At 37.1% G+C, this 27,913-nt stretch overlaps 2 protein-coding genes across 7 annotated transcripts; one reads left to right on the plus strand and one right to left on the minus strand.

Annotated features, from left to right (window-relative positions):
* Positions 1–541: 541 nt before the first annotated feature.
* Positions 542–8,406, minus strand: LOC133835990 (fructose-bisphosphate aldolase). 5 transcript variants are annotated; one of them, XM_062266201.1, is made up of 4 exons: positions 2,836–3,655; positions 2,580–2,779; positions 1,786–1,863; positions 542–817 (listed from the first exon to the last, which is right to left on the minus strand). In XM_062266201.1, exons 1-4 carry the CDS (start codon positions 3,632–3,634, stop codon positions 728–730), a joined length of 1,167 nt encoding a protein of 388 aa, XP_062122185.1. In that variant the 5' UTR covers positions 3,635–3,655; the 3' UTR covers positions 542–727. The 5 variants fall into 5 exon arrangements, with proteins under 5 accessions (XP_062122185.1, XP_062122182.1, XP_062122183.1 ...); XM_062266199.1 differs by lacking the exon at positions 542–817 and adding an exon at positions 8,242–8,406 and having other exon boundaries at positions 1,563–1,863; XM_062266200.1 differs by lacking the exon at positions 542–817 and adding an exon at positions 6,059–6,082 and having other exon boundaries at positions 1,563–1,863.
* A 1,175-nt stretch (positions 8,407–9,581) lies between these two features.
* LOC133837716 (dipeptidase 1) lies at positions 9,582–27,876 on the plus strand. 2 transcript variants are annotated; one of them, XM_062268573.1, is made up of 8 exons: positions 9,585–10,024; positions 17,514–18,228; positions 18,300–18,369; positions 19,214–19,390; positions 19,491–19,575; positions 19,662–19,737; positions 19,847–19,985; positions 25,171–27,876. In XM_062268573.1, the coding sequence occupies exons 2-8, from the start codon at positions 17,582–17,584 to the stop codon at positions 25,276–25,278; spliced, it is 1,302 nt and encodes a 433-aa protein (XP_062124557.1). In that variant the 5' UTR covers positions 9,585–10,024; positions 17,514–17,581; the 3' UTR covers positions 25,279–27,876. The 2 variants fall into 2 exon arrangements, with proteins under 2 accessions (XP_062124558.1, XP_062124557.1); XM_062268574.1 differs by lacking the exons at positions 19,214–19,390; positions 19,491–19,575; positions 19,662–19,737; positions 19,847–19,985 and having other exon boundaries at positions 9,582–10,024.
* The last annotated feature ends 37 nt before the right edge of the window (positions 27,877–27,913 follow it).

Genomic DNA, 27,913 nt, shown 5'->3' on the forward strand with positions numbered 1-27,913 from the left:
TATTTTCAACCATTTAGCAATAACAATTTCATATATGTATATATATATATATGTGTATGAAAATCAACTTGTGTCAGTTGACAATTATTTGGTTTGTTCTTGATTAAAGGTAAGTATTTCTTTTTTATTAGTGTTTGTGTATTGTTTATTTGCGTCTTCACTTATAATTATAATCGTAATCATAAATATAAAGTGTAATAATAATAATAATTATAAAAAAAAAGTTTTCTCATAGCTTTTTTTTTTACAAACGTTGAAAAATATATACGACATAATTAGAAACGTAAGAAACACATGCGATTTCAATGTTTGAAACTTGAATTGTTCATTGTTGTTGTTCTTATTATTTTTGTTGATGTTGTTCAATTTGTTACACTTTTTTGACTTGCGACATGTTAAAACAGTGCGTTTGAAACAATGAAATGAATTACAAAAATTCATAATTTTAAATATTAATAATATTTATATAATTTGCATAACTTCAACATTTTTTTTTTCTTTGTGCTTACAACTAAAAGTAAAATTGCGTCTCATAAACATAATTATTAATTTTTTTTTCAACAATTTTTTGTGATTCATCATCTTATTTTTTTTTTTTTTTTTTTCTGCATGCTTTTTATCAGCTTTTTGCTTGCGTGTAACTTAGAAAATAAATAATGAGAATTGCCGAAAAGTGATTTTTCCAGCAACTCGCGTTTTATTATCTGCATTAGCGTTTGCGGCCACCTTAGTAGGCGTGGTTGGCAATGAACAGGGAACCGGAACCGGCACCAGCGCTGCCGGGAACGTATTTGCCCACAGCGGCCTCACCGTTAGCCTGTGATGAAGGAGAAGGAGAAAGATAAAGAGGAAGTGTTAATTAAATTAGAAATTTGTAAAAACCCTAAGTAAATTCTTATAAATAACTTGACGCTCACGCAAAATGCTTAACGTTTCATTTTTCAAACTTTGCTGCGATTTCTGCCATGGCTCACTGAACTGTAAACTTGTGGCTCAACTCGCCCGACTCTTCATGTTTTCTCTCGATTTTTCCACCTGCGGCAAAATATTTTTCAAGCTCGTCGTACACACCGCCCACACGTGTACAAGTTTTTTGTAAATTAAATTTACAAGTCTTTTGAGCAAAAAGTTTATTCGATTACGGATAATTGCGCTGCGCAACTGCGACGAACTTGGCAGCGAACAAAAGGGGACGAACCCAAAGGTTTTTGCAATCCCTTTGAACGCCGCAGGCAAAAGTTGAACCTGACCCGTAATTCACTGCTTGTAATTCACACAATTATGTATACGCCCCGTGTCCGGTCAGCTGTGTGTGTGTGCGTCCGCTGGCCAATTACGTTCTTTGAGCCATGTTAAAATATTCATGGCTACACCAGCATAACGCTTGCTTTTACAGTTTTGCAAGCACTGCTAAATATTAAATTTACAAACTTGGTTCCTTATTTACCATTTTAACGATTATACATATTAAAACATATTTATCTTAATACTAGTTATCTCTGCAACAAAAAATATTTCCATTTACGTAAAACTAACCTAACGATCAAACATGTTGCTTAAGATTGTTTTTTTTTATTAAAATTCTAGTTGTACATCTAAATGATAAAATTAAAAAAAGTTTATAAAAGAGTGTAAAAGAAATATCGTTATCTCCATTTCTGTGTGTGTGTTTGTGGCTCTCTGGAATGTAGTCTGATCGCAGCACAGTTTAGCAGGCCTTTGGGTAAGCTATTGCACTTGCATTTGGCCAAATAGGATTTAATATTTTTAGTATTTGTGGCCAGCAATGAAGAGACTGGCATTAGCCGCATACGAGGGTATCGAACCGGCCACGTATTTGCCTTGGCAAGCTTGGGCATTAGCCTGTGTTTTTGGTTGAATAGTGCGGGTAAAAATATAGAAACAGAAGAGGAAGCGGGAATTGGTTGGGATTAATAAAAGAAAATCGTGCATAAGGATTAACATAAAAATAAAGTGAGGTTAGCAACAACATACAAATGAATAAATTATAGAGGATAAAGGATTTATGATGTTATAGTTCAATATGATTCACAAATGTTAAATTGATAATTACAACTTTAAATTGAAAATGCTTTAAAAGTATGTTATGTTGATAGATTATTAAAGTTAGCTTTGTACAGAGTTCATTATCTCACATGCGAAATAAACAATTTTTGTAAGTAACTTGAAATTTGTTTCTTTTTTTTGTGATTTCAAATAAAAAGTAGTATTAAATTGGATTTAAGCAACAAATCATTAGTATTTATGATCTTCAACATGAAGTCCAGCATCACCAGCAGCGCCTTTTACCGAACCGGCTTCATAGCAACCTTCACTGGCAGCACCATTGGCCTGGATGAGTTAGTTGGTTAGGATAAGGATGATGATAATGATTAGTAATTTTGGATGGGATTAATTTGGGATCGAAGTGTGGAAGCTGTGGCAAGCGGGAAAGCACCCGAGACTTGTCGTCTCAAACCCAGCCTGACAACCAGAACTATATGACTTCTTAAATCTAAACCCATTCTTAAACTAAGCCGAAAGTCCAAATCTTAAAAAAGGGTTAATCTAAAACTTACCTTGGCGCGCTTGAGCAGCTCGTTCTGGCCAGCACCAATGTTCTCCTTCTTGCCACCCCATGCGCGGAGCACAGAGGCTTGCAGGGCACGACCGTACGAGAAGGTCAGAGCCCATGGGCGACCGAGAGGAACTTTGTTGATGGCGCTCAAGTTGACGGAGGCCTCCTCCTCGGACTGACCACCAGACAGGAAGGTGACGCCTAGTGATTGTAATCATTTAGTAAGTTTGCAATTTAGAATAAGAGATATTTCTTACCGGGAACGGCAGCGGGCACGGTGCGGCGCAGAGCCTGAACGGTGGCCAAGCCAATCTCCTCGGGTGTGTTCTTTTTCGCGGCAGACTGACCAGCAGTGACCATGTTGGGCTTCAGCAGAGTACCCTCCAGGTAGACGTGGTGATCGTTCAGGGCCTTGTAGACGGCAGCCAGGACGGTCTCGGTGACCTTCTGGGCACGGTCCAGATCGTGATCGCCATCGGGAAGCACCTCAGGCTCAACAATGGGGACGATGCGCTCCGACTGGCAGATGGAGGCATAACGGGCCAACACGTTGGCGTTCTCCAGAATGGACTGGTATGAGGGGGTGTTCTTTCCGATCTTCAGCACGCAACGCCACTTGGCGAAATCGCAACCCTCCTTCTTGTACTTGGCGCAACGGGCAGCCAAATCATCCAGACCCTGGGTGGTCGACTCATCCTCAGAGCCGAACAGTGGGACAACACCCTTGTCGACCTTGATGCCGGGAATGATGCCCTTCTTCTTCAGCAGCTGAACGAAGGGAGTGCCATCATCGGCCTTCTGGTACAGAGTCTCGTCGAACAAGATAACGCCAGAGATGTTCTCAGACAACTTATCGTCAGTGGTGAACAGAAGCTGGCGGTAAGCGCGACGGTTCTCCTCGGAGTTCTCCACGCCAATGTCCTTAAGACGCTTGCCCATGGTCGACACGGACTCATCGGCGGCGAGGATACCCTTGCCGGGAGCGACGATCGCCTGGGCGATGGTCTTGAGCTCCTCCTGCAGCTCCTTGCTGGGATAGTTGAAGTATGTGGTCATGTTTGAGATTCGCGTATAGTTCTGCAAAATACGAGTCCATTTTGATGAGAAAATTTGAAAAATAAGGGCGGTCTGTGACAAAACCATTTTTGCAAAAATTTAACTAAACGATGAATTTCAAAAGCCCTAATAAAAACTACAAAAAGTACAACTAAAAATTTCCAACTCTGATATTCTGATGTTCAACTTAATTATATCTGTATTGAATATATCAACAGCAATCAATCATGAGAATTATACATTTTGAAAGCTAGTCAAATGCTCAGCTGTTTCCAGTTAGAAAGAGACAGAAAAAGAGTGACAGTAAGCAAAGTAAAGAAGAGCAGCGTTGCCAATTTAGCTATTTCCCGCTAGATCTGACGGTTTTCAAAACAAAATGCGGGATAAATTGAAAACTAGCGGCTAGCGGGAAATATAGCTATTTTCAAAACAAAACTGATGGAACTTTAGTTTTTAAAAATATCTGGTACTTTTGTGTATTTTATGTTTTACTATGCCACACTTTAAAACCTTGCAGTATTTTTGCATTGCAATGGTAAAAACATCGATATGCCAAAAGATCTTAGCATTTTATCGATTTATAGTTTTACTAGTTTTATACATGTATATATATGTATATCTACATGACCATCTGTGTATTTCACAATTTCCAAAACGATCGTGTGGGGCAGTTAAAATGCCCAAGACTTATAACTCCTTCTTTAAGAATTGGTTAGCTCTAGATGCAGCCGATGATCTAAAATGAAAATATTGCAAATGTACCATTAATGCGAAACTTTGTGATTTGCAAGCACATGCCAAGACAAACAACTATAAGTCTTCGTCATCTGCGTTTTCACAGTCGAACAAAATAACGTTTGTTCCGACTGTCTCTAAAAACGACGCATTCATTGGTCAGCCCCATTGACCATTTGGGATTGTTGTGAGGGAACAATTTTCGCAGAACAAAGTGCACCAGAATAGGGCATGATTGATGAAATTTACTACTCAAAAATACTTTATAAAAATATTGTTTTACTAACGTAGCTTTATATTTTGGCTATCATCCTTATTTTCTGGCGGTTTCTAGCGTTTTTCATATGTTACTTTGGCTATTTTATGAACAGAAGAATTGGCAACACTGAAGAAGAGAGCAAAACAGAGAGAGAGAGAGAGAGTTGCAGAGAGCGCAACTCTTGCTGCTGGCAATATTTCGTTCACATATGAATACACATAAATGTTGCCAATGAAATGTTGCTAAGCTCTTGTTTTTTCTTTCTTTTTTTTATCATTTACTTTTGTAAAGAACAGGTGAAAATTAATATGCAAAAGTAAAACAAATCTTTGCAAATGCTATTAAAGTATTTGACTATTGAATTATATTCGTAATACAAGCTTGCACTTGTTTAAGTATAATCGTAAACTTATATTACGATTGCTTGTTTATTTGTATGCTGTATTTGCGTTAAACTAATTCACTTTGCACACTTCCTATTTGTTGTTTCAACTTCAGTTAAACTTTTTAAATTTTATTCACTTGATTGCCTAATGAAAAGTTCACTAATTTCAACAACTGCGCTACATATTACTTATAAGCCTTAGTTTTCAATTAGTTTTCAACTGTTTTTAGGGGAACTGCTCGAAGAGTGAACCAACCTCGACAATGCTTTTCTAGCAACTGAGTCAAGTCGGACGTGCGAATCGGACGACAACCTCGACCACTGATGTAATCAAACCGGTAGGCATCGAAATATGTACATGAGTATTACACTGACTGGAGGGTGTCTAGAGGGGGATTAGGGGGCAAATCACCCTCGCATTTGTGACGTGACCGTTCGTTCACTTTCACTTTCAATAGAAGCTGCCCTGATGCGTGATATGCGACATGCGGCGCATGCTCTTCGCTTTGACATTGAACAAGGTCAAGCAACATGTTGCGCTCCCTCTGCTTCTGCTCAAATGTTGCTAAACTGAAATTTGTGACGTGTTGCTTACGAAACGGTTATACAAATTCGTAAAAAATCAACAGAAATTCGTGTGGCACGAAAGAGAGAGAAAGAGAAGGAGTGAGGAAATAGCAGTGATATATAGAGAAAAGTTTCGGATACAACAAAGTTGCAATGTTGCGACTGCTTGACTTGTTTGACATTGAAAAGCACGCACAACTTATATACATTTATATTTAGGTATACTATATATTATATGTAAGTGTGGTGACTATTCCAGCAACTGATTAAAGCGACCTAAACTGATAATGCCTAATAAACTACATAAATAACGTTTTGTTTACGTCGACCTAGAATATAGTAGCTGAATTGATGAATTACACTTCAAACACTTGACTTGAAGAAAGATCTCTATATATACTTTTATGCAAATATATATATTTTGATATATATATAAGTAATATAAAGAAAGCTGATTCACTTTTTTTTTAACACACACCTACACGAGCCGGCAATCGATCGAAGACTGAATGTAGCCCAAAATACGCCACGAATAAATATAAAAGCGAACCCCACAAAGCGACGCATGACAACAACAACAACATCAACGACGACACATAGAAGAAAAACAACAACAACACTAATTTACTGCTGCTATCACGAGTGTATATATGTATGTGTGTGTATTTATATAAAAATAAAATAGACACATGTGTACAAATATGTTCGGTCGTGCTGCTAAAAAAAAAAACAAGTTGATAAAAAGAAACGAATATATAGTAATTTTCAAAAATTATGGAAACTTTGTGGAACAACAATTGATTCGCTGTTGCCTGTTGTCAAGCAGTTAACATCTTTAACCTTCAGCAGAGGAGCAAAACAAGAAATAAACGAGCCCCCATATAGACCACAGTCTTCTTTTTTATTTTTTTTTGTTATTTTGAAACGTTATCATAACCAGACTTGTTCAGGATGTTGTTGTATCAATAATAATCAGGGCCTGCCTCCTCACAGTCATCAACAATAGGTCAAAAGAACAAAACGAGCTATGACAAGGCTGAGATTATTTCGATTGTAGTAGAATAAATAGTATTTATTGATGATTAGGGCAACTGGCGACGATTATGTAGCTCAACTGACGTCAAAAGGGGCAACGAAACCGAGAGAGATACAGCGAGAGAGCAAGAGAAATTGCGAAGAAAGGTTGACATATATCTATACATAAAAATAAAAGAAAACCACAAGGGAGAGAAGGGTCTGCAAACAGCTGTTGTTTGTATTATGCATTGTAGTAAAGAAATATGTAAATATATTCTATAAACTTTTATGATTTCCTTTTTTTGATGCGTAAAAGTGAAAACTAATTTGATTTGCAAAAGTTTTTTAATTAGGCACATAATAAACATTTTTATGATTGTCAAAGACTTTGTCATCAGCTTTAGTAGTAAAGTTTATTATAATAACACTAAATATTGTTATCATTTTTTCGCATTGACCTGCAAAATCTTTTTCTTTTTTTATGAGGGCAAGGAACTGGTTTCATTCACAAACTTGTTTTGCGTCTTAAGTTGCGCCTAAAGTTTGTTATGAGTTTAGTTATACATACATATATATTTTTTGCCACCCCTAAAAATGTCACTCTCTCGCTCTCTCTTTACATAAGCTTTAAATATTTCTCTGTATGGGGATCACTCTCTTATGTAAATCCCAAAATCTAAGCAAAGATAAAATGCTAATGTGACAACCACACCCGAGTGAAGCAAATACAATTTATTTACTTCAGGTCTATTCTCATGCTCCCTCTCTCTCTCTCATTCTCTCTTTCTATCCCTCTATGTCTCCCTTTATCATGTGAAATCAATTGCTGAATAAATGTTTCTAAGAGTAGGAAAAACTAAGACAATTGATGCTAAAGTCAACAAACGATGACGACATTTAATTGAGAACTAAACGAAAGCTAATTAAATTCATACATATAGATAATTGAAAATACTTATACGACGCGTGTGCGCTATATGCATATAACATTTGAGACAACTATTTATATAAAGAAAAAGACGACGACGACGATGATGACTACAAATTGCAGTTGAACAGCTGCCAAGAAGCAAATGAACCCAAAAGTGAAAATATAGTTGTACATGCAGAGAGCGACCAAATGCAAGAGAATGACGAAAAGGAAGAGATTAACTCTGCATGGAAGAGCCGGTTAAGCCGGCAATTCAACTATGGTATATATTGGAAGCAATGTTATACGATATCTGGTGGCGGGCTCAGGTTTCTTATCAGAGTTGGAGCGGTTGCATAGGTCAACGACGTTGTCAACGTCGATAAGCAGTACAACTAAAACAACAAAGTTCGAGAAGCCCTCATAAAATACTTGTAGTTAGAAAATTTCCAGAGTCACACACACTCAGCACACACACACACCCACATACACACACGCACTCGCTTACATCGAGAAGGTTCTGTAAGTTGTAATCAGCTTTAACCAGTGCAAAATGATTACGAAACCAAATTGAGATAGATGTGAGAATATAAAAAAACGGGCAATGCACTTGATATTATTACGAGATAACGAACTGCGTTTTTTCTTATTTAGTTGTTCCTCATGTAATTTATTTTATTATTATTATTTTTTCTTGATTATCACACACTGCGGCAACACACTTCTGCACTCACCGATCTGGAAAATGTAACTGTGTAGGTGTTTTGCTTTGCGCTGCTCTGCTGCTGGCTACCGGCTGGCTCTGCTGCTGCTGCTGCACTGGAGTTAAATAGAGGACGCTTTTATTTTGGGCTATCGACTGCGACGTCGACGTGAAATTCCAAAGTGAAATAAGCAAAAAGGCGGCCGAATGTGGGCAAGCGAAACGGCAAAAGGTTGTTTGGAGGTCGTTCGGTGTTGATAAATCGAATGCAATCTTTGTGCCTAAATAGAAAATACCAAAAGCTCACGGTATCTTAAAGCTTGCGGTGGTCGCTATGGAAGTGAGTAAGCACAATCAGCTGTGCGCAAGCAGTGTGTGCTTTGCACTGCTTGTCACGTTGGGCATACGTTAGAATTTGAATTTTTAAATTTGAGCTGCTTGCTGTTGAAAGTTAAATTCGAACTGCTTCAGACGTAGGAACTGCTTGCCAAGATTCGTATAGCACTGTTATTTTAAAGTGTATTATGATAGTTTGTATTTACCAGATATAAAAATATTAATAATTTAAAGTACTTCCATATTAAAAACGCTAATCAGAAAACAATACTTTAAAGTGTCGTTTGATAACTGATATTTGATAACTGATATCGCACAAAATAGCTGTAATAATTCAAGAATCACAAATTAAGAATTACTCACTCACACAAATTATACTTAATTCCGCAATAGCTAATAACAAAGCACTTGAAAACATGCCTGACCTCCTACAATGTGAAATGACTCAATCAAACAATAAGCAAAATGAACAAAAACAGCTGACTAGAAGAGTCGTAAATTTCCCAATATTCCACACATCAAAATTGGAGTGACTCAAAGAGAATAATTCCGTGGCTTACTCTTTTTTTAATTCTCACGCACACTCTCCGCAATCTGCTCTCTTCGCTGTTGCTTTATCCTTTGTGCTTAAACTTGCGAGGAATCAAGTTTGAAGACTAAACTCAGTTAGTATTTAAGAAACTTAATTGTTTTGGCTGACCTATAATGTAGTAGTTACATTTTAATCCTTTATGTTATGTTCATAAGTAAGTATTCTCTTATCTAGTTATCCCATTAATGACATATTTTTGTGTTGTGCCGCGTGTTCTTATCTAATGCAGCAGCCACAATCGCAATCACAGTTAGAGCCACAGTTACATCCGCATCCACATCCACATTCACATCTCCTTTAGGTGGCTCTGTTCTCTCTGTTGTCCTTGCTCTCAAAATGCTTCGCTCGTTGTTTTGGCTTCGTGTTGTCGTGTTGTTGGCGTCTCGTGTTCGTGACGGGCGCACAAGGACTGCGGCGAGTCCTGTTTCGCATTTTGTCGCCATTTTCAGTTTCAGTTGAAATTCGTGCGTCGGCCGGTTGGGTTGTGTGGCAAACGCGCTGCTTTATCAACAGCCACACGTGTTGCATTCGCCTACAACCACATACACGCACGCACACACACAGACACACGCATACATACGTGAAAAACACGCAAATTACGTTACGTTACGTATACGCCGTGCCTGCCATTGCCCTCGAGCGTTGACTGCGACAACAATTACGCGATTTTCTTGGCGTGTGAGAATTAATGCAAGAAAATTATGTGAATTACAAGTGAAGTGTAACAAACGAGATTAAATACTCCAAAAGCAAGTGTACAACAAAAAATAAAGTAAAAAAAAAAATACACAACAAGCAACAAAAAAAACCCAATAAAGTATTAAAGCACGAGCTTAAAGCAAAAGCCACAAGCCGGAGAGCATGTTAAATAGTTTGCACAATTTTGGTAAGCATAAATGCCCATAAATCCTGGCAAGCAAATAAATGTATGTGAGTGTGTGTGAATGTGAGTTTCTGCATGTGTGTGTGTGTTTGTGTTATTTTCTATACATATAAATTGGTACATGGGACATTTTGTGTACCCGGTTTTGCGGTTCATATGCAGATTTTTGGCTGCCAAATTCGTAATATTGAGAAATTGATGAGTGCCACTAGGTTCAGCGCAACCGACGCCACAGTTCAGCCTCAGCACAGCCCACAGCTCAGCTCTTGGCGACTGGCAGCCACTTCATTAATATGCAGCAGGCGACATGCGAATGCGAATGCGAATGCTGTGCGTTGTCAAGTCACCCAATTTCAACCCAGAGAAATCCAACCTCAAACCCAAGCCCATTGCCACATGCCGCACACACACACACACACAGACAATGCCATTTAATAGCACTTTGTGTGTGTGTTTGGGTGTAGTTGTGGTCCCTTCGTTTCTTTGCCGCCAAGTCGTCTGCATTTGTGGAAATGAGTATCCTATAGCTGGTGCTTGAGTATCATCCTGTCTCCTGCCTCCTGCTGATGATAATGTTGATTTTTGCCTTCCGCAACAATTTGCTTTGAACTTTGCCCTCCTTTCATTCTCATTTTCATCCCATCTCACTTGTTATGCTTCTGTTTTTCACCCCTTGTTGTGTTGATTTCATAAACGTTTGTTACCTGCTTTGAAGCTATGTATGGTCAACTCTCCGGACACCGCTTGAGCTTTGGCTTTTTGTTTAATTCGGATTTTATGACACACTTGACATTAGGGGGAAATTTATTGGGTGCAAAAGATAAATAGCTGAGGAAGCGCCACATAAAATGCATTCACATTAATTTAATTGGGTTTAAAATTGTGTTTTAAATGCAAGAAAATATACTATAAATATGCATTATTATTAGGCAAATAAATCAGTTTAATTAAATGACAACACAGCTTATTAATTCGCTGCCATTAAATTTATAAAAAACAGCAGAAACATGAAAAAATTGTAAATATATGCAAACAATTTGTTTCAAGTGTTAATACCAAATATGAATGCGCATTAATATTAATAATTAAAATTGCTCAATTAATCATAAAAAGTTACACATGTTCGACCACAACGCAAACAAATATTAAATGAGCTACGCAAATGTATTCTTAAAGACTTGAGAAAACCTTTTAGTTTAATTCGAGTAAAAGTTGAATACGAAATTTAATCAAGCTTGTTTTTATCTACACACAAATATTATTTGTATTTTCTCTCTTTACTTTGAGCAAATGTATTTCAGTATAGTTGAGCTGCCTGTGGATATTTAATGTCAACTATTTGTGTGCGTTGGCCAAAAGTAATATGTGATTTTATAGTCGGAAGCAGCATCTTTGGGGCCATTTGGGGGCAAACATTTAAACCTTTTAGCACTGGTTTTGCAATTGGTTTTCAACTCGTGCATAAATTATGCACGCCAAAGGAAATAAAAACCAAAAAACAGTAAGGACAAAGCACCAAAGCAACAGAGCAGCCAAAGCAAAGGCAAAAGGCAAATCAAACAAGAGCAGAAAACATGAAAATGTTGTAAAATAATTTCAATTCATTCTTACGCACGCATGCCTGAAGGGCGTCTCTTTGCTGTTGCTCTGATTGTTGTTGTTGTTGTTGTTGTAGTTGCTGTTTGTCATTGTATTGGTGGTGCCCCAAAAAGTGTGCCACACATACGAATATACTTTTCCATAAGTTGTTCAGCTTCAGTTGTTTACTGCCAGCCCAAAATATGAAATGAAATAAGCGCAAAATAATCAAAATCACAACAACAACAACAAAAAAATAATAATAATAATAAAAAAAAGTGAAACAAATGAAAGCAAAACATCAGGTGGCGTTTCTTTCTTTCGTACTTTGCACAATGTGCGGCACCTTTTTGTTGCTCTTTCATTAAATTAATTTATGCCGTATGGTTACTTTCATTTTTCTCATGAGTTCTTATTGAAATTGGACTGAAATTAGAATTTATGGCTTATGGAAATAAGTGCGTTGCAAACCTTCTCCTCGAGGAATCGTAAACGATTCAATGTGGTAAATATTTTCCATGGCATCGCATTTAATTGCTTGAAGCTCTGCTGTGCACGAGAGATAAATTGCCGAAACTCAAGTTTAAATGAGCCTTAAAAAGTTTTTGTTATGCTCAACAGATGCAACGTTTTATATTTCGATATCAAATTTCGATTCAGAGCTGGAAAGAATCTTTATTTAGGATAGATCAGAAGGCGAATGCTTAAAATGTTCATTTTAAAGCGCGTAATTTTAAGCCTTTCATATTTATGCATTTTATTATATTCTGTTAATCTGCTGGCAATACTTTTTTGAATACAGCTCTGAGCAACAACGAGATCAGCTTAAGTTGTTGGCATGTAATAATTCTTAAATATTTTATGATGCCCATTAAAATGGGAAATTGCTGGAACTCTGGCAGATGGCTTTACTTAAGCCAAATACTACGCTACGCCAAGCGAAGCGAAGCCAAGCCACGCCACGCCTTATTATTATTATTATTATTGCCAGGCATTCAGGCTAACAAATTTTTGTGCCCCCTGGTAAAAGGACTTTCTTGTGCAGCGCCGTGGACTAAAAAAGAGCCAAGGCGTGGAAATTGTGAGCAAATGTGAAAGCAGCGACTGATGGCTTGCTACAATTCGTATTGAATGGAATGAATGGCAATGAATGAATTCGAGTCCAAAGAGCGAAAAGCAAATGAAAAAGAAGGCTACTCTGGGGTGCATACGGAAGAGCAGGAAGAGGAAGAGGGAGAGGGGGTTGGCTGATTTTAAATAACGTTAAGTAAGCGCACATGAATGCATTTTGATTGTCTGCCATAGTTTACGGCACGTTTCCTTGCCAGGCTCCGGAATGGAAATGAAGAACGACAAACTCACAAGCCAGCGGGTGGCTCTGGACGTTCTTCCTTCTCCCTCTCCCTCTCTCTCTCCCTCTCTCTCTCTGTCGTGTCTTGGCAGCGGCAGCCACTTCCTTAAATGCTGCGCTAATGTTGAAAGAAAAGTATTTTTATTATTTTTATTTATTTGCTTGCTACTTTGTATGAAATACCAACTACCATGCAGAAGTCACAGTCACAGTCACAGTAACGTCAACGACTGCGATGCGGACGACGTCGCATTTCCTTACTGCAATTTTCCAACGCGCGCTCCGTTTTCTTTTTTCTTTTTTTTTTTTGCCTTTTATTATTTCGTTTCGTTTTCGTTTTTTATATGTGTGTCGGTTATGCGCCGTTCCCTTTTGAGGCCATGCAAAATAATGTTTTATATGTTGCAATAAATGTACGATTCGCCCGTTCTTGTTGCCCACCCACTTCCCCTATCGCTGCATGACAACGCGCATACGCAATGTTGTACGCAGTTATCCTTGCGCCCATTTTGTCTGGCTCCCAGCGATTGTGTGTGTGTGTGTGTGCGTATGTGAAAGTACGTTTATCTCTCTGCATTTGCTGCCCAGTTGCCAACTGACAAGCTACCAATTTTGCGACTCGCAACGTCGCATGTTCCCTCAAGTAAATACTCCCTAATTGCAATAAAGGAACAAACAACAAAATATCGAGTTATGTTTGCATTTTTTTCCCTGTCTTTGGGGGAGTTAAAAATATTTTCGTAACGCGATTTAGATTGTTGAATTTGGTGAAATTTTTTTACTATTATCATTTATAAGATATTTATGCACTTTTTAAATTTTTGATACTTACCTTTAACTTTTTAAATTCAATATTACTAAAAGAAAATTTATTTTGAATATTCGTTTAATCATATTTTAATTTATTGTTAGCAAAAAGTAGTTGCCTAGTCTATTATACTGCAAAAATTATAAATCATATCAATGTTTGTAGTAACTCTATAAGATTTTAGTTAATTCATATCTAATCTTTTTAAAATCTTTTATATTGCTAAAAACCATAAATCGTATCAAATTTTTCTATAGTAATAAAGAAGCTACTAAATCTTTTATGTTGCTCATAGTAATAAAACATATACAATACCTTTTTCTACATATTCTTTCTTTGTATTAAAAAGTAATTCCATAATCTCTTATGTTACTAATAGATCATGATAAATATTTCAAACTTATTATACTTATATTAGAAAACATGTATTTTCATTGCATAAAACTTAAAGTCAGAGTTTCATTGTTTAACTCGACTCAGGCACTTTAAAAAAGGATACAAATGTAAAGGCAACAAAGGTATCAAAAGTATTTAACGTATTTTCTATTGTTCTCTGATATTTTAATTGTTACAGCTTTCGACTGTGTGTGTGTGTGTGTTTGAGTATTCCATTTGAAGTCCTTTTTGCATTTGGTAGCAGAGAAATGAACAGTATGGCAATTTAATTAAAGATCAAATGTTGGTCCTTCGTCCTTGGTGCTTTTAGGGCTTCTGGTCCTTGCTCCTGTCACTGGCATAAATGTTTAACGAAGCGTCAAACGTTTTCGATTTCGCAGTCTCTTGTTGTTTGTCTGGCTTGTTGTATTACAATTGTATTCGACGTTGTTGTTGTCGTTGTTGATGATGTTGTTGTTGGTGTTGCTGTTGCTGTTGTTAACCCAATAGATGTTCATTTAGCTGCTTTGCGTGTTGTCGTTGTGTTGTGTTAATACTTCGTGCGTTGCGACTGTGTCACGTTTTTGCTTTGTCCCGTTGCCGTTGCCCTTGTCACAGTTCAATGTTGTTCTTGTTATAAATTTTTTTCTTGTTCTGCATAATTTCGTTTAAGACGAAAATATTAAAGATCTTTGTCGAGTACCGAGCCGAACCGAAGCGAACCGAACAGAACCAAACCACAACGCAAATGTTAAGAATAAAAATGACTTCAAATGGGCACCAGCAAAATGCAAATAAAGGGAGAGCAAACAGAGCAGATAAGAGATATCTTTCAAACTTTGTAGAGTGGAATGTTTCCATTTTGTTCCCAAGCAGCAGACCATGAAAATCAACATACGAATTCGTGTCCTTCCATTCCACATTTCTCCCTTTCTTACTTCTTCTTCACCCAAGCATCATCCATCTCTGCATCCTCTTCTTCGGCTTCAGCTTCGGCTTTGGCTTTGGCTTCCTCTTGCAACATCCATATCCACTTTCAGTTCTCGTCGCTTTTGGTTCTTGTTATTTTCTCTATTTGTATGCTCTACAAAGTGCATACCAGCAGTTCTCATATATGAACTCTGTGCAAATGAAAAATTGTATATTGCACGAAAAAAATGTTGCAAATGGCAAAATCTTGAAAATACAATTCGTCTACTGTCGACAGTCGACAGACACAATGCCACAATAATACGACGCATGCCTTGGCACAGTTATTGCGATGCAGGAATTCAAGATATTTTTGTGAAACAAAGCAAAGAAAACATTTAGTGCAACGACAATTCAACAACGTACAATCTCATTTCATAATGGAGCTAATGAACAACAATTGCAACTGCTCGTTTCATTTCAAGATATTTTCCTTCGTTATTCGTTTATTCGTTAAATAATTTACCCAACTGAGCTCAGCTTATGCTAGATAATGTTCAAAAGAATCCAATTATTGGTGTGTCTAAATATTCGCATTAATTTCAACTGTTCAGCAATAACAAAGAAGAATTTTAATCTAATTGTAAAGTTTCAAATAATTGTTTCAGAGAATTTTGAATCATTTTCTTTAGCAAGCGGCATAATTTTTGGGTGCGTAATAAACTGAAGGAAATTTCCATTTTACTTGAATTAATCTTTTCAACTAGGAGATAAATTGCTTTATTCATTAGAATACTATAATCTTATAAATAAATTAAAATCTCAAATAAATTATTTAGACTTCTACTACACTGGAGTAAATAGTTTCAAGGTGTATCTGAAGGAAAATTTTGCCACGTCAACTAACTGCAGTATTTATGATTTCTTAAAATTTAGTTGCAATCGGATAAAAGTTGAAGAAGTTATTTAAGAAATATTTTTTCATGGCAAAAAATTGTTATTGCAATCGTGTTTTAGTTGTTAACATTCCGGTATATTTTGTACTCTATGGTATATTTACATCAAAAAACATCAACATACCAAAAATATGCTACGGCATCTTTTGTTTTTTTTTTGGTATATAAATTTAGTATATTTTAATAATAAGTTTTGCTTTTTTTTCAAAATGGGTAGCAAGTATCTCACAGTCAAGCAAACTCGAGCTTTATTGCATTTAGTTGTTCGTTAATTTTTTCTTTTTAGTGGATGCGATGTATAACTTTTTAAATATTTCATTTGATGCATTATTTAATATTTTTATGAAATATAACTTCCAAAAAAATGTGTACAATTTTCATTATATTTATTTTTGACTCTTTTCCCAATCTTAAGCTCTTTGACCTTATGAAACTTTTATTCGCTTTCTGAGTTCCGAATCCCATTGAACATCAATTATTATGTTCAACCAATTGCGACGCCAAAGCTCACATAAACTTTATTGTCTACGCAATACTCAAGTTGCCTTTTTATTTTGCTGTTTTCTACTTCATAGCAAGAAGCCGACTTATGCATTAAAAACTATTAAGAGTAGTTTAGTTTAGTTGAGTTCTGTCCCATTTTGTAGTTGTTGCCGTGGGTAAAAACTTTAATTTGAGTTTTGCAAAGAAATTTGCGAAAACGAAATGGGTTTCGCACAACTGACGAAAAGAAAAAACGAAAATCAAAAACGAACGAGAGACAGAACAGAATCGGTCAATAGCCTTTGGGCGACTACTGTGTCAGCAACTGTGGCTTACTCATATGCTACTTGCAGCCCATGGCCAATACTCCGACATCAGTTGCTTTCAACATTTAGCATTTTCCCCCACACCCTCTTCATCCACCTGCAGTTGGAGGCAAAACTTTTTGTCGCTTCAAGATGAAAAGAAAAATCCCCTCCGAAAAAATTCATGGAAAGTAGTTTTGCTGTCTCTCTTTCTCTCTCTCTCTCTCACTCTCTGTTGGGTATTCAGTGTGCCAAGCTATTTATATTCGGTGTTGGCTTCTAGTTGCTGTTGCTGTTGCTGTTGCTCTAGCTGATCCGTTAGCAAAAAGTTTGCTATAAATAATTTTTGCATTTTTATTGTGCATTTTTATGCATTCGATATCGAAGTTGGTTCCGCAAATAAATATGAAAAGTTTTATTTATGTTTGGCATGGCGGCGGCTAAGTCGAAACCCAACCAGAAGTCCATGGGCGTTATATTTATGGCATTTGTTTGCCAACAACTTTCAATAGCTCAATCACGACATCCAGCCAACGTGGGGAGTCTAAGCTAAGCAAACAAAGCCAAAACCAAAAACTATAGCGCATGCAATATTCTTGATGTACACTAGAAAAAAAAAAAAATGATAGAAGATTCCTTCCAATTCGTGTTCGTACTCCAATTTGGATTTCTATTTCCATTTCGATTGTGATGTGATTGTAATTTGCTTTTCTTGTTGTTGTTGCAGTTAGAACGACGAACATCATCAATGTGAGTGCTGCGTGGCTTGTGCTGTGCTGCTAGCTCCTGGGGGCAATGAAATCGAGGAAGCTGCCAAAGGTTTGTGGCCTCAACTGTTTGACGCTCGTCTACTTCCCGGTGCTGGTCTTGCCCATATTAAAATGCACAGTTGTTGCCACTGCCAATGCCAGCAGCAGCGGCAGCAGCGGCGGCAACAGCGACTTCGACTATCGCATGCAACGGGTGCGAAATGTGCTGAAGGAAGTGCCACTGATCGATGGCCACAACGATTTGCCCTGGAACATACGCAAATTCCTCAAGAATCAACTGAAAGACTTTCACTTTGGCGGCGATCTGCGCGAGCTTGCCCCCTGGTCATCGAGCGCCTGGAGTCACACGGATCTACGGCGTCTCAAAGAGGGCATGGTCTCAGCCCAGTTTTGGTCCGCCTACGCGCCCTGCTCGTCACAGCATCTGGACGCAGTGCAGCTGACATTGGAGCAAATCGATTTGATACGACGTCTAGTGCAACTCTATCCCCATCACATGGCTCTGGTCACCACCGCTGCGGGCATCGAGCAAACCCATCGTACTGGGAAGATAGCCAGCCTCATTGGAGTCGAGGGCGGCCATGCGATTGGCACCAGTCTGAGTGTTCTTCGAATGTTCTATCAACTGGGCGCACGCTATCTGACACTAACACACACCTGCAATACACCTTGGTAAGTGGCACTTGGCTAAATTGACAGCTTGATGCTTGTTCTTTCCGATACTTAGAGTCACTTTCTTGCAGGGCGGACTGCTGCAAAGTTGACGAACCGGGAAAATATCCACACATCGGTGGACTCTCACAGTTCGGCAAGGTAAGCAAAGAAAACCAAATTAAATAAGTCTTTCAAAATAAATAAAAATTGATTATTGGTTTATAGCTAATTGATTTTAATTTATATTAAAATTATCATCATGTTTTTAGACAAGAAAAATCAATTATATTTCCACAGCGAAATTTTTAAAGTTGGCGTCATTTTTCACACAGTAAAAATCATATAAATTACCACAATGCTGTGTTTTTAATTTGTTTGAAGTTGTAAAATATATTAAGTGTATTTTTATATTCAATTCATTGTCGTTAATTTATTCTTTGTTTCATACCATAAAATTGATTTTACCATTATCTATTTTCAAGCAACAACCATTCTCTAGTTCATTGTTTGTAATTATTTTAAATTGACTATGCATCACACTCATGTTATTAAACACAAATCAAAGTCATGTCGTTTGCATATTAAAAATTAAACTTTCTTCATACACTTAATAAACTATGAAGCAAATTGTTATTGAAATCGATTATATAATATTTTGATGAAATACATGTTAACAAACACATCATAAATGCTCATAGCATATTTACGCAAACTCTCGTATGCTACTCTTATCAAAAGTTTTTATTTATATGAATACAACAGATGTTTGAATTTATTTGTTGCTGGCAAACACAAAAAAGACTTAAATTTCACAAACCATTTTTATGACAATATTTGATTGCATTCCCATAAATAATTCTCTAAAAATCAATTGTGTGTAATACTTTTGCACATGTATAATTCTGAAGGCTATTTGTTAGTATTTATTAATAATAAAACAAAAAGTCTGAAAAATATTAAAATCATTGAATTTATGCTTCTTTATTCTGCTGCTGCTGTTTAGCTGGTGGTCAAGGAAATGAATCGTCTGGGCATGATTGTTGATCTGTCACATGTGTCGGTGCCAACAATGCTCGATGCCCTCGCTGCATCGCGTGCCCCGCTCATATTTTCACATTCCTCGGCACATGCCATATGTAATAGTTCCCGCAATGTGCCGGATCATGTGCTGCAGCGCATTGTACGTATACACATACATACATACGTATATGAAAAGCCATTGCCATTGCTCGGCAGCCAATTAACTTGGCATTAATCTAATGAGGTTTTCTACTTTGCAGGCCATTAACGGCGGTCTCGTTATGGTTGCGTTTTATCCGCACTTTGTCAGCTGCTCGGGACAGGCGACACTGCACGATGTTGTGGGTAAGTATGAAAAAAACAAAAATTATGCTGCTGCGTTACACATAAAGGGAAAAAAGTTTAATCCAATTCCGTTGCCTACTTTTCAGCGCACATAAACCATATACGAGAGGTGGCTGGCATTGACCATGTGGGCATTGGTGCTGGCTACGATGGTGTCAATCTGTACGTATTCATTTCTCTTTCGCTCTATTTCTTTGTGTGTGCATACTCTCATTCGTGTATACGTGTTTTTTCCATCTTCTTCGTTTTTTTTTTGTGTGTGTGTGTTTAGTGTGCCGAAAGGCCTGGAGGATGTTTCCAAATATCCGCATCTTTTTGCCACTTTACTCGAGTCGGATAAATGGTCAGAAGGGGATATTGCCAAGCTGGCTGGCAACAATCTTATACGCGTCTTCAAAGAAGTCGAAGCAGTAAGTATAACACACATTCTAGTACCTAAAAAACACACAACAACAACAGGATAAAACGAGAGAGATAGGAGAAAGAAGAGCATTTGCTATTGGCATTCCATTGTTCATTGTGCACATTGGCAACATTTCTGAATGGCTTCGACTAGTTGTGTATACTACCTGCAGATTAAGGCTTAGTCAGAGCTACCCAAACAAAAGCACATTTCTCAGCTAGAGCCAAACAAAAAACATGTTGAGCCACTGCAACATCCCCAAGATAACTTCGAAAGGGAGCGAAGCTCTAGTTGCAGCTGCTGCTCTTCTTCTTGTTGTTGTTGTTGTTGGCTATATAGCTAGTGCATTCACTGTCTGCATTCTCTGGCTCGCTTGTTATTGCACTTGGAAAATTCCTTTCAAAGGATAAAGAGAATAATGTGGCTTTGCAATGGAATTTGCACATACTTCGTGCGGAAAAGAAAAAAAAAAAGAAGGGCAAGAAAGCTTCGGGCTGATTCTGCCTTCAACTCGGTGGCGTCGAAAAGACGCAAGTTGCAAAATAATTTTAAAAGGATTTTCAAATGGTTATTCCGATATTTATACATGAGCATGACCAATAGCCAACAGCCAACAACCAGTAGCCAGCAGCCAGTCGCCAGTAGCTAGCTGCTCGAGGAGTCTTTAGCCTTTAGCAGGCTAGAAGGAACTGAAGCTGCTGCAGTTTGTTTGCGGATGTGGTCAGCTTGTTTGCTGTCTGCTTGGCTGTCCAGGATCACACTGTTTGCCGTACTATTTGTTCCTTTTGTTGCTGTTGTTGCTATTGCTATTGCTGTTGCCTCTCTGTTGCTGTCACTATGCGTTGAAGCTGCTTCGGATACACTCAAGCAGCATTCAATTTAAATCAATACGCATTGGCATTGCCCGTCCGTCGACCATACATACGAGCACTACGCTCCATAAGTCTCTATGTGAGAATCTCTTTGAGCAAGTTACTCCATTCACATCGAATGCCACTCAATGCATAGTACCATTGAAAGCATCCAAGTGGGTTTGTTTTGCAGTCGAATGGCTTTGCTTGGCTAAGCGTTCGCCTCAAATTGTTGCAAGCCAAGTATTTCCATGTGTTGCACCGATCCCAAAGTGTACTTAATGCTATTCCAAATTGAGTGAAAGGCTTATGGGGCTTCTGAATGGGGCCCAGACGAGACTATCTTAATTATCTAGAGCAGTCGATTAAGGAATAATAAAGGTCAATCTATGAACTGAATCGTTAGCTCATGGATCTAATTTATGCTCATCATAAACTGCAAAGATATCTGAAGCAAACTAATATTCTTACGGCAACCTCGTTTCTATGAAGCAGTTGGTAATTTTTTTTTTCTTGCTTTCTAAATTGCTTTAGTTAAAAAACTCATTTAAAATGTGTCTGGTTGTAGAGAAGAAGTGGAAGTAGTTGGAAAGTCTCCTCAGTTCATAGCTCAGCGACTATGGTCATTTAAAGATTTAATAACAAATATAAATCATACGCCCCCTTGAACCGTTTGCCGCCTTAGCGCACATTTTATTGCTTTTGCTCCTCATTATAAAAACCCCCATAAGTTTCTTTTCACCAAAAAGAGATGCGGCAGCATTTTTAATTTAGCGCTTGTCTCGTTGCTGGCAAACTTTAATCATATTCTCTCCTTCACTTCCCTGGACTCTGAGTTCTCGACTCGGACACGAACTCGAACTCGGACGGTGACTCTTACTCTTACTCTGGACTCTCTGACTGGCGCCTTATCTGCCTGCAACATTGTAATTAGTTTTGCCTTTGCGTTTCTTGTTCTATGTGCATTAAAAAAAAAAATAGTGAAAGAAAAAACTAAAAAGAAAAAGTAACCTACAACCGACAATGGCTCTCTATGTGATTACAATGCGCATTTGTATTTGCCTGCTTACTTAGTAATGTGTAAGCGGATGGGAATGCGAACAGCAATGGCAACGGCAACGGCAACGGCAATGTGGAAATGGATATGGCATTAAAAGTGTTGCCTACTTTGCCGGGCGAGTGATTAAATTCGCATTGTTTTTTATTGCATTTTGCACTCAACAAAAAACTGTGGGTAAAGTCGACTATTAGGATACGTCGTTCCCAAATGATTATTAGTTGTGTGTGGCGAGTTACATTTGCAGTTTATAGCCAGTTGATTATACCCATTGGGTGTAGGGTATGCAGCCACATGGTATATATTATATATAAGTATATGTATAGTATATATTACAGTTTTTTACTGCTATTTATTATATGGCATAATGCTCATTAAGTATTGTTGTGTTGTAATACTTTGTGCTGGCGCTTTTCATTTTGGTTAACTCTGCCACAAAAGTAATTAAAAATGTTTGCTCAGCGCCTTTGTATATTATTTTATTTTTAGCTATTTTTTGTCTCAGCCTCGAGCGAGAGGCTTAATAAAAAAAATCACAGTAACTCTTGTGCGAGGTTATTGCCCTGACTTTGAAATGAAATATATGAGGACTCTTATGAGTTTGTATTATCATCACAACGTCGCGTCGCCTCTGCTACAATTAAATTGCACACACATACACAAAAAAAGCAGTTCAAATGTTCAATTATTAGACGCTTAATGCGCTGCCTCATGGGAGTGAAGAAGACCGTGTGGGTCAGTTTGAGTATCTTTGTTGATGTCGGTGCCATCGTTGTGATAATTAAGCAAGTCATAGAAATTAGGCAAAAGGCCATTTAGATGATTGTCATCTATGCCACACTCATACACACACATACTCACACGCCTACTAAATACCCTTTTATGCCAGACACGCACTGGGATTCAAATTGCGACTCATGCAGGAGAGTTTTATGTTTCCGAAATGAATTTCGCCAAGTCAAATTAATTTTTCACTATATCCAAAAATGTTTATTTAGAAGAATAGTTATAAAGACATAATTTTTTCAACTATTAAATTTTACATTTTTGTTGCTTGAGTAAATAATTAAAAAAAAAAACATTTCTAAATAACTCACTTAATTAGACAGCACTGCAAATATGAATATACTAATTTAGATGACCTCTAAAACGGTTTACTATTGACTTGCCTTAATGCCAAAGTACACTGAATTTAATCTAACGCCCAGCGGCCATCATTAACCCATGAGTGTGCCATATAAAAATAAGCGAAATTAGGGCAATAGAGATTTGAGGCTGCTCATGGGAATGTCACAGTGTTACAGTGTTCATGCTGTGGCGCCTTTTCAATGCTTTACGAACAACGACAACAACAAACAGAACAGCATCAACAACAACCACAAATGACAGGCTGGGGAGTGAGTGGAAGGCGTAGGATATTACAGGACCAGCAGCCATTGCCATGAACATGATAATTTTCTTGACGCCAGTTTTTATCTAGACAAAAGCAGAGGCCGTTCTGGCAGTTCAGACTATTCGTAGAGGAGTGAAGAGGGAGTGGCGAGGAGCGAGGGAGGGAGGCTGGCTTGTGTAAATGTATCTTTTATTTTAGCCTTTTATACGAGTACGAGTATCTAATGCGAGCATGGAAAGGCATTTGGCACGACACATAGCCCAAGTGGCGGCATTGGGCAAAGTCCTCGGCAAATGGCAGCAATTTGTGCGAGACAAATTCATTTAAATATCCTATGCCGGCCTCTCTATGACTTACACTTGTATGTTTCTGTGTTTGTGTTTGTGTGTGTATTCATGCGTGAGTGGGTGGGGATGAGTTTCTATTTGCTCTACTTGCCATGTTTGTGTGCGTTTGTTTGTGTTTCAGACTGACCTTCTTACAATTGATTTGGTTAGCATAGAAGTGGCGCAGCTCTTTAACAGGCATTTTGCGCTTTGAACTTTTCTCACTCAAATGTAACTGTGAACTGTGCTTTTGCATTTCTGCAGCTCAAAGGCCGGAAAAAAAAAAAACGCGCTGCCAAAGGCAAAAGCCACAAAAGGACTTGTGGAAGCGGGTGGGCGTGGCCCAAAAGTGCAATGACTGAGCCCACAGACTGAGCCCAAGCTGACGTTTTATTGTTGTGTTTGTTGTGTGCTTGTGGGCGGGCGGGAGACGGAGACGGTGACGGTCGTGCACATAAAGCCTCATAAAAAAGTCGTAAATTCGATTGTTATATGGCAAACAAAGCACCGGAAATGGGCCGAGTGAGCGAGCTGCCTTTGCCTGTCTGCCACCCAACACACCTCTAACTGCCAGCCATCAAACCTTTCTCTCACACTCTCCTCCTTCTTTTTGTCTTGCTTTCTGTTTCTGTTTTTATTTTTCTCCCTCCTTCCTTCAAGTCACAGCTGTGCGGCCTCAAAAGGTGTTTGGTGTTGAAAACAAAACATTTTTTTTTTTGTGTTTTGTGTTTTGCTTTTGCATATATTTTGTTTTATTGTACGTCCCGGTCCGCTTTTTTTTGCGCGGCATAAAATGTGCTTGAAACTTTGCGCAAAGCACACCCACACACACACACTCGCACACACACTAAGTTGTTCAAACAATAATGGCTAGAACGAGCCTAACTGTGGGCTTAGAAGGCCTTTAAGGACTGACTGAATGCGTTGCCAATAAGCGTTGCGAATGCCTTTCTGTTACCGAATTTACATATGAATAATTTAATACGAATATGATTTTAAGTAGCTAACAACATAAAGGAGTTCTGATTTCTGATAATACCAGCAAGACAATGTGATGAATGGTTGTATTAAAAATTTAAGAAAAGCTCTCCTTTGTTTTTGTTACCAATTTTTAAATTTGTAGATTTTATTAAGAGATGGCTTAAAGCATCGCGTTGGAAATAAAATAGGTCAAAGTGTATTCCATTGAATTTCAAAAGACTTCATTAGAATAATGGCTGCAGCGTCCGCTGGGATATTTAATGACTATTCCGTCAAGAAAACTGCTGAATTTATGCTTAATTAATAACGGCAAATCTAATGCACTCGAAATTCAACATAAAACCAACAGAATTCCCATTTGAATATTGAGCGTAAACTTTGCCGGGCTGCAAAACTTAAGAATTTTGTTTACACAAAAGTTGCCTGCATATTGAATTAATTTTCATTAGTTTCGGCTCATAACTGACTGGCAACTAGTATGACGTTCAATCAGTGAATACGAAATATTACGCATACGCTATGTGGCACATAACTTGACACACTTTTGGTAATTGACTTTTGTTTTTGTTTTGCAATCGTTGCAGGTGCGTGATCAAATGGAATTATTACGAGTTCCGCCAATTGATCAGTCAATTCCAGCCGAGGACATTATGGGCAGATCCTACTGTCGCTATCAAGGACCAAGAACGTGATAATTTCTTCATATGTAAAAACTGAAACCAACACACACTCAATACATACATTCATACTAGTCAAACACACATGCACACACACTCCGGGAAAAGAGACAAGAAATTATGTCAAGCGTACGTGTTGTAAAGTGAAACTTGTTTTAGGTTAATTGACAAAGTTGTTTCGTCCTAACATGTGAACATTTGTTTTCATAGTGTGTTCGTGTACAAGCCAAGGTATGTGTGTCGTCGTATATATGTATATGTATATGTTCCCTTGTATTTGAGTATGCGTACACAGACTTTCAATCGCTCAGACTCTCCACGTGGCAGCTGCTTCCAGGCAACATTGTGCACAGCTGGCAGTGCACATAAACAAATACAAAGTGGCATAGAGCCGCCATACTTCACACACACACACACACAGAGAGAGACACACACACATACAAACACCCACCATATCCTCTCATTCCTGTTCAGTAGGTACAGCACTGAGGTTACCATAGCTCATCCAACACATTGTGTAAATATCATTGCCATGTTTATTTTCATCTTTAGCACTTAGTAAGGCAACAGGATCCGCAAAGAACGAAAGAAAGAAAAAAAAAACGAACGGAAAAAGTAGTTAAACCGGAAAGGAGTAAAGCAAACTTCAAGAAAGAAAAACGCACAAGCAACAAAACGATAGACAAAAGCCTGGCTAAGTAAACAACATAATAAGAAAAGTGAATCGCTCCTAAGCCTCGAATTAGTAAGCAAACATAAAAGAAAAGAACAAAAAGAAAAAAACTAAATAAATAAATATAAAAAGTGAAAGTGCGATCGTTGGATATAATCCTGTTCCAGGCAACAGAATATATACAGTTTTTCATTGAGTATTTTTTCTATGAAAAAGTTATACTTGTATTATTAAAAATATTATAAAAACAAAAAAAAATAGCTACAAATTTGTCTATCAAAGAGTTATATTTATGTGGCTAATGAAGAGTCTCTCGGCTATATAAATTAGGATATGTTTTTTGCGTACATTGAAAAATTACTATGTAGTATAGGATTTCAAAGAGCTAAGCTTTAAGCGCAGCTCGGCAAAATTAATTTCGAATTAAGTTGTGTTATTAAAAATAGAATCCAAATGTGCGCCCTTCATTAGCCATTTGCTAATTCACTAAAGATTCAAATTACACAAAGCGGTATTTAATTGCATTCATGTACAACCGTTTTATTTCACAGTCGACTTAACTAGAATGTTTTATTTAATTACTTAATTAAAATTAAACAATTAATTAGCCAGAGCTTTTCGCACACACAAACACATTCAACATGGACAGATTTTATACAAGCACGTTCCACATCATTTGGCAATTTGTACAAAGTTTTTGTTATAGTTTTTAATCAATATTCGGAAATCACAATCTACTAAATATTCTATAATTAATAAATTCAAACAAAAGTCAACCCGCCAAATAAAAAAATGCAATTAAGTTCACAAATCAATTTAAAATCATAATAAAAATGATTGTTAAACAAATTCTAATAAACACAGAAACTGAACAAAGGTCAAACTAACAAATTATTTTTGTTTACAACCATGAACAAGAGAGATATCCTCATCCTGTCAAACGTCCTTTTTGACATTTTAATGGGCATGGTTTGTTTAGTTTGATTCATCTTCATAAAAACATTTTTGATTGCTCTAATAGAGCTGTCAAGTGCCAGATTATTGAAATTTTAGCTAATCATATTTGGTTTTTTTTTTTATCACTAACTTTTAAATAACCGAATTATGTTTTCAAATTAGTTTTCATAGATAAACTTTTAGGCAAATAATTTGCCCTTTAATGCCACGAACATATATTTTCATAGAAAGAATAGACAACCAGAACATCCGAAATACCATGACATATTTGAAGTTTGAGTGCGGTGAAACGAGGTGAAGTTAAGTAGTACACAAAATAAAAAGAGAGACAAAAACACATGTGATCAAAAATTATATTAAATATATTATTATAAATATTACGATTATTTAATAGCTAATGAGGTTTACAGAACAACAACAACAACACAACAAGAACAAACACAACTACTGAAATGAAAACAAAGCATATAAACTAACTAGTTAATACCTAATAACGAAATACGAAATATCTAAAATAATAACTACTGAATTTGCAGCAAAGAGCAAAAGTCAAGCTAAGAACAGTTGTAAAATTTGCCACATAAACGAAATAAATTTATTGATTTAATCATAATACTATAAATTTAATTGTAATATTTAATAAACCTAAATGTACTCCTATAGAAAATCCAGAGAATCCAGAAAAACCAGTTATACAAAATACATGTATGTACTATATGTATGATCACAGCTGAACTCCACAAAAAAAGTTGAGAGTTATGCAGCATTCTAACTTGTAAATATTTGTATGAATAAAACTAAAACTTGTACGATTATGTGTAAGACATAAAGAAAACTTAACATATAACGTTGTGGATAATAACCTAAAAACAAAACAAGAAAAAAAATCGAAAAAATGCATAAGTGTATTACGGGAAATTGTCATAAGTGGCCAGTGGAAAAAACAAAAAGAGAAATAAAGATAAATACATAAAAAAATTAAAGACTGCTTTTGATTACGGCAATACGCACAAATGAGAT

This window comes from Drosophila sulfurigaster, chromosome 2R, assembly GCF_023558435.1.
Source record: "Drosophila sulfurigaster albostrigata strain 15112-1811.04 chromosome 2R, ASM2355843v2, whole genome shotgun sequence".
In the NCBI taxonomy this organism is placed as follows: domain Eukaryota; kingdom Metazoa; phylum Arthropoda; class Insecta; order Diptera; family Drosophilidae; genus Drosophila; species Drosophila sulfurigaster.

Coding starts and splice junctions, on each gene's coding strand:
- LOC133835990 (XM_062266201.1), bottom strand. CDS start 3,634: ATGACCACATACTTCAACTATCCCAGCAAGGAGCTGCAGGAGGAGCTC. Junction 1,864..2,579: donor AGCTGCTCAAGCGCGCCAAG/GTAAGTTTTAGA, acceptor CCAAAAACACAG/GCTAATGCCCAAGCTTGCCA. Junction 818..1,785: donor CTAATGCCAGTCTCTTCATT/GCTGGCCACAAA, acceptor CCTTCATCACAG/GCTAACGGTGAGGCCGCTGT.
- LOC133837716 (XM_062268573.1), top strand. CDS start 17,582: ATGAAATCGAGGAAGCTGCCAAAGGTTTGTGGCCTCAACTGTTTGACG. Junction 18,229..18,299: donor CACACCTGCAATACACCTTG/GTAAGTGGCACT, acceptor ACTTTCTTGCAG/GGCGGACTGCTGCAAAGTTG. Junction 19,576..19,661: donor GACACTGCACGATGTTGTGG/GTAAGTATGAAA, acceptor CCTACTTTTCAG/CGCACATAAACCATATACGA.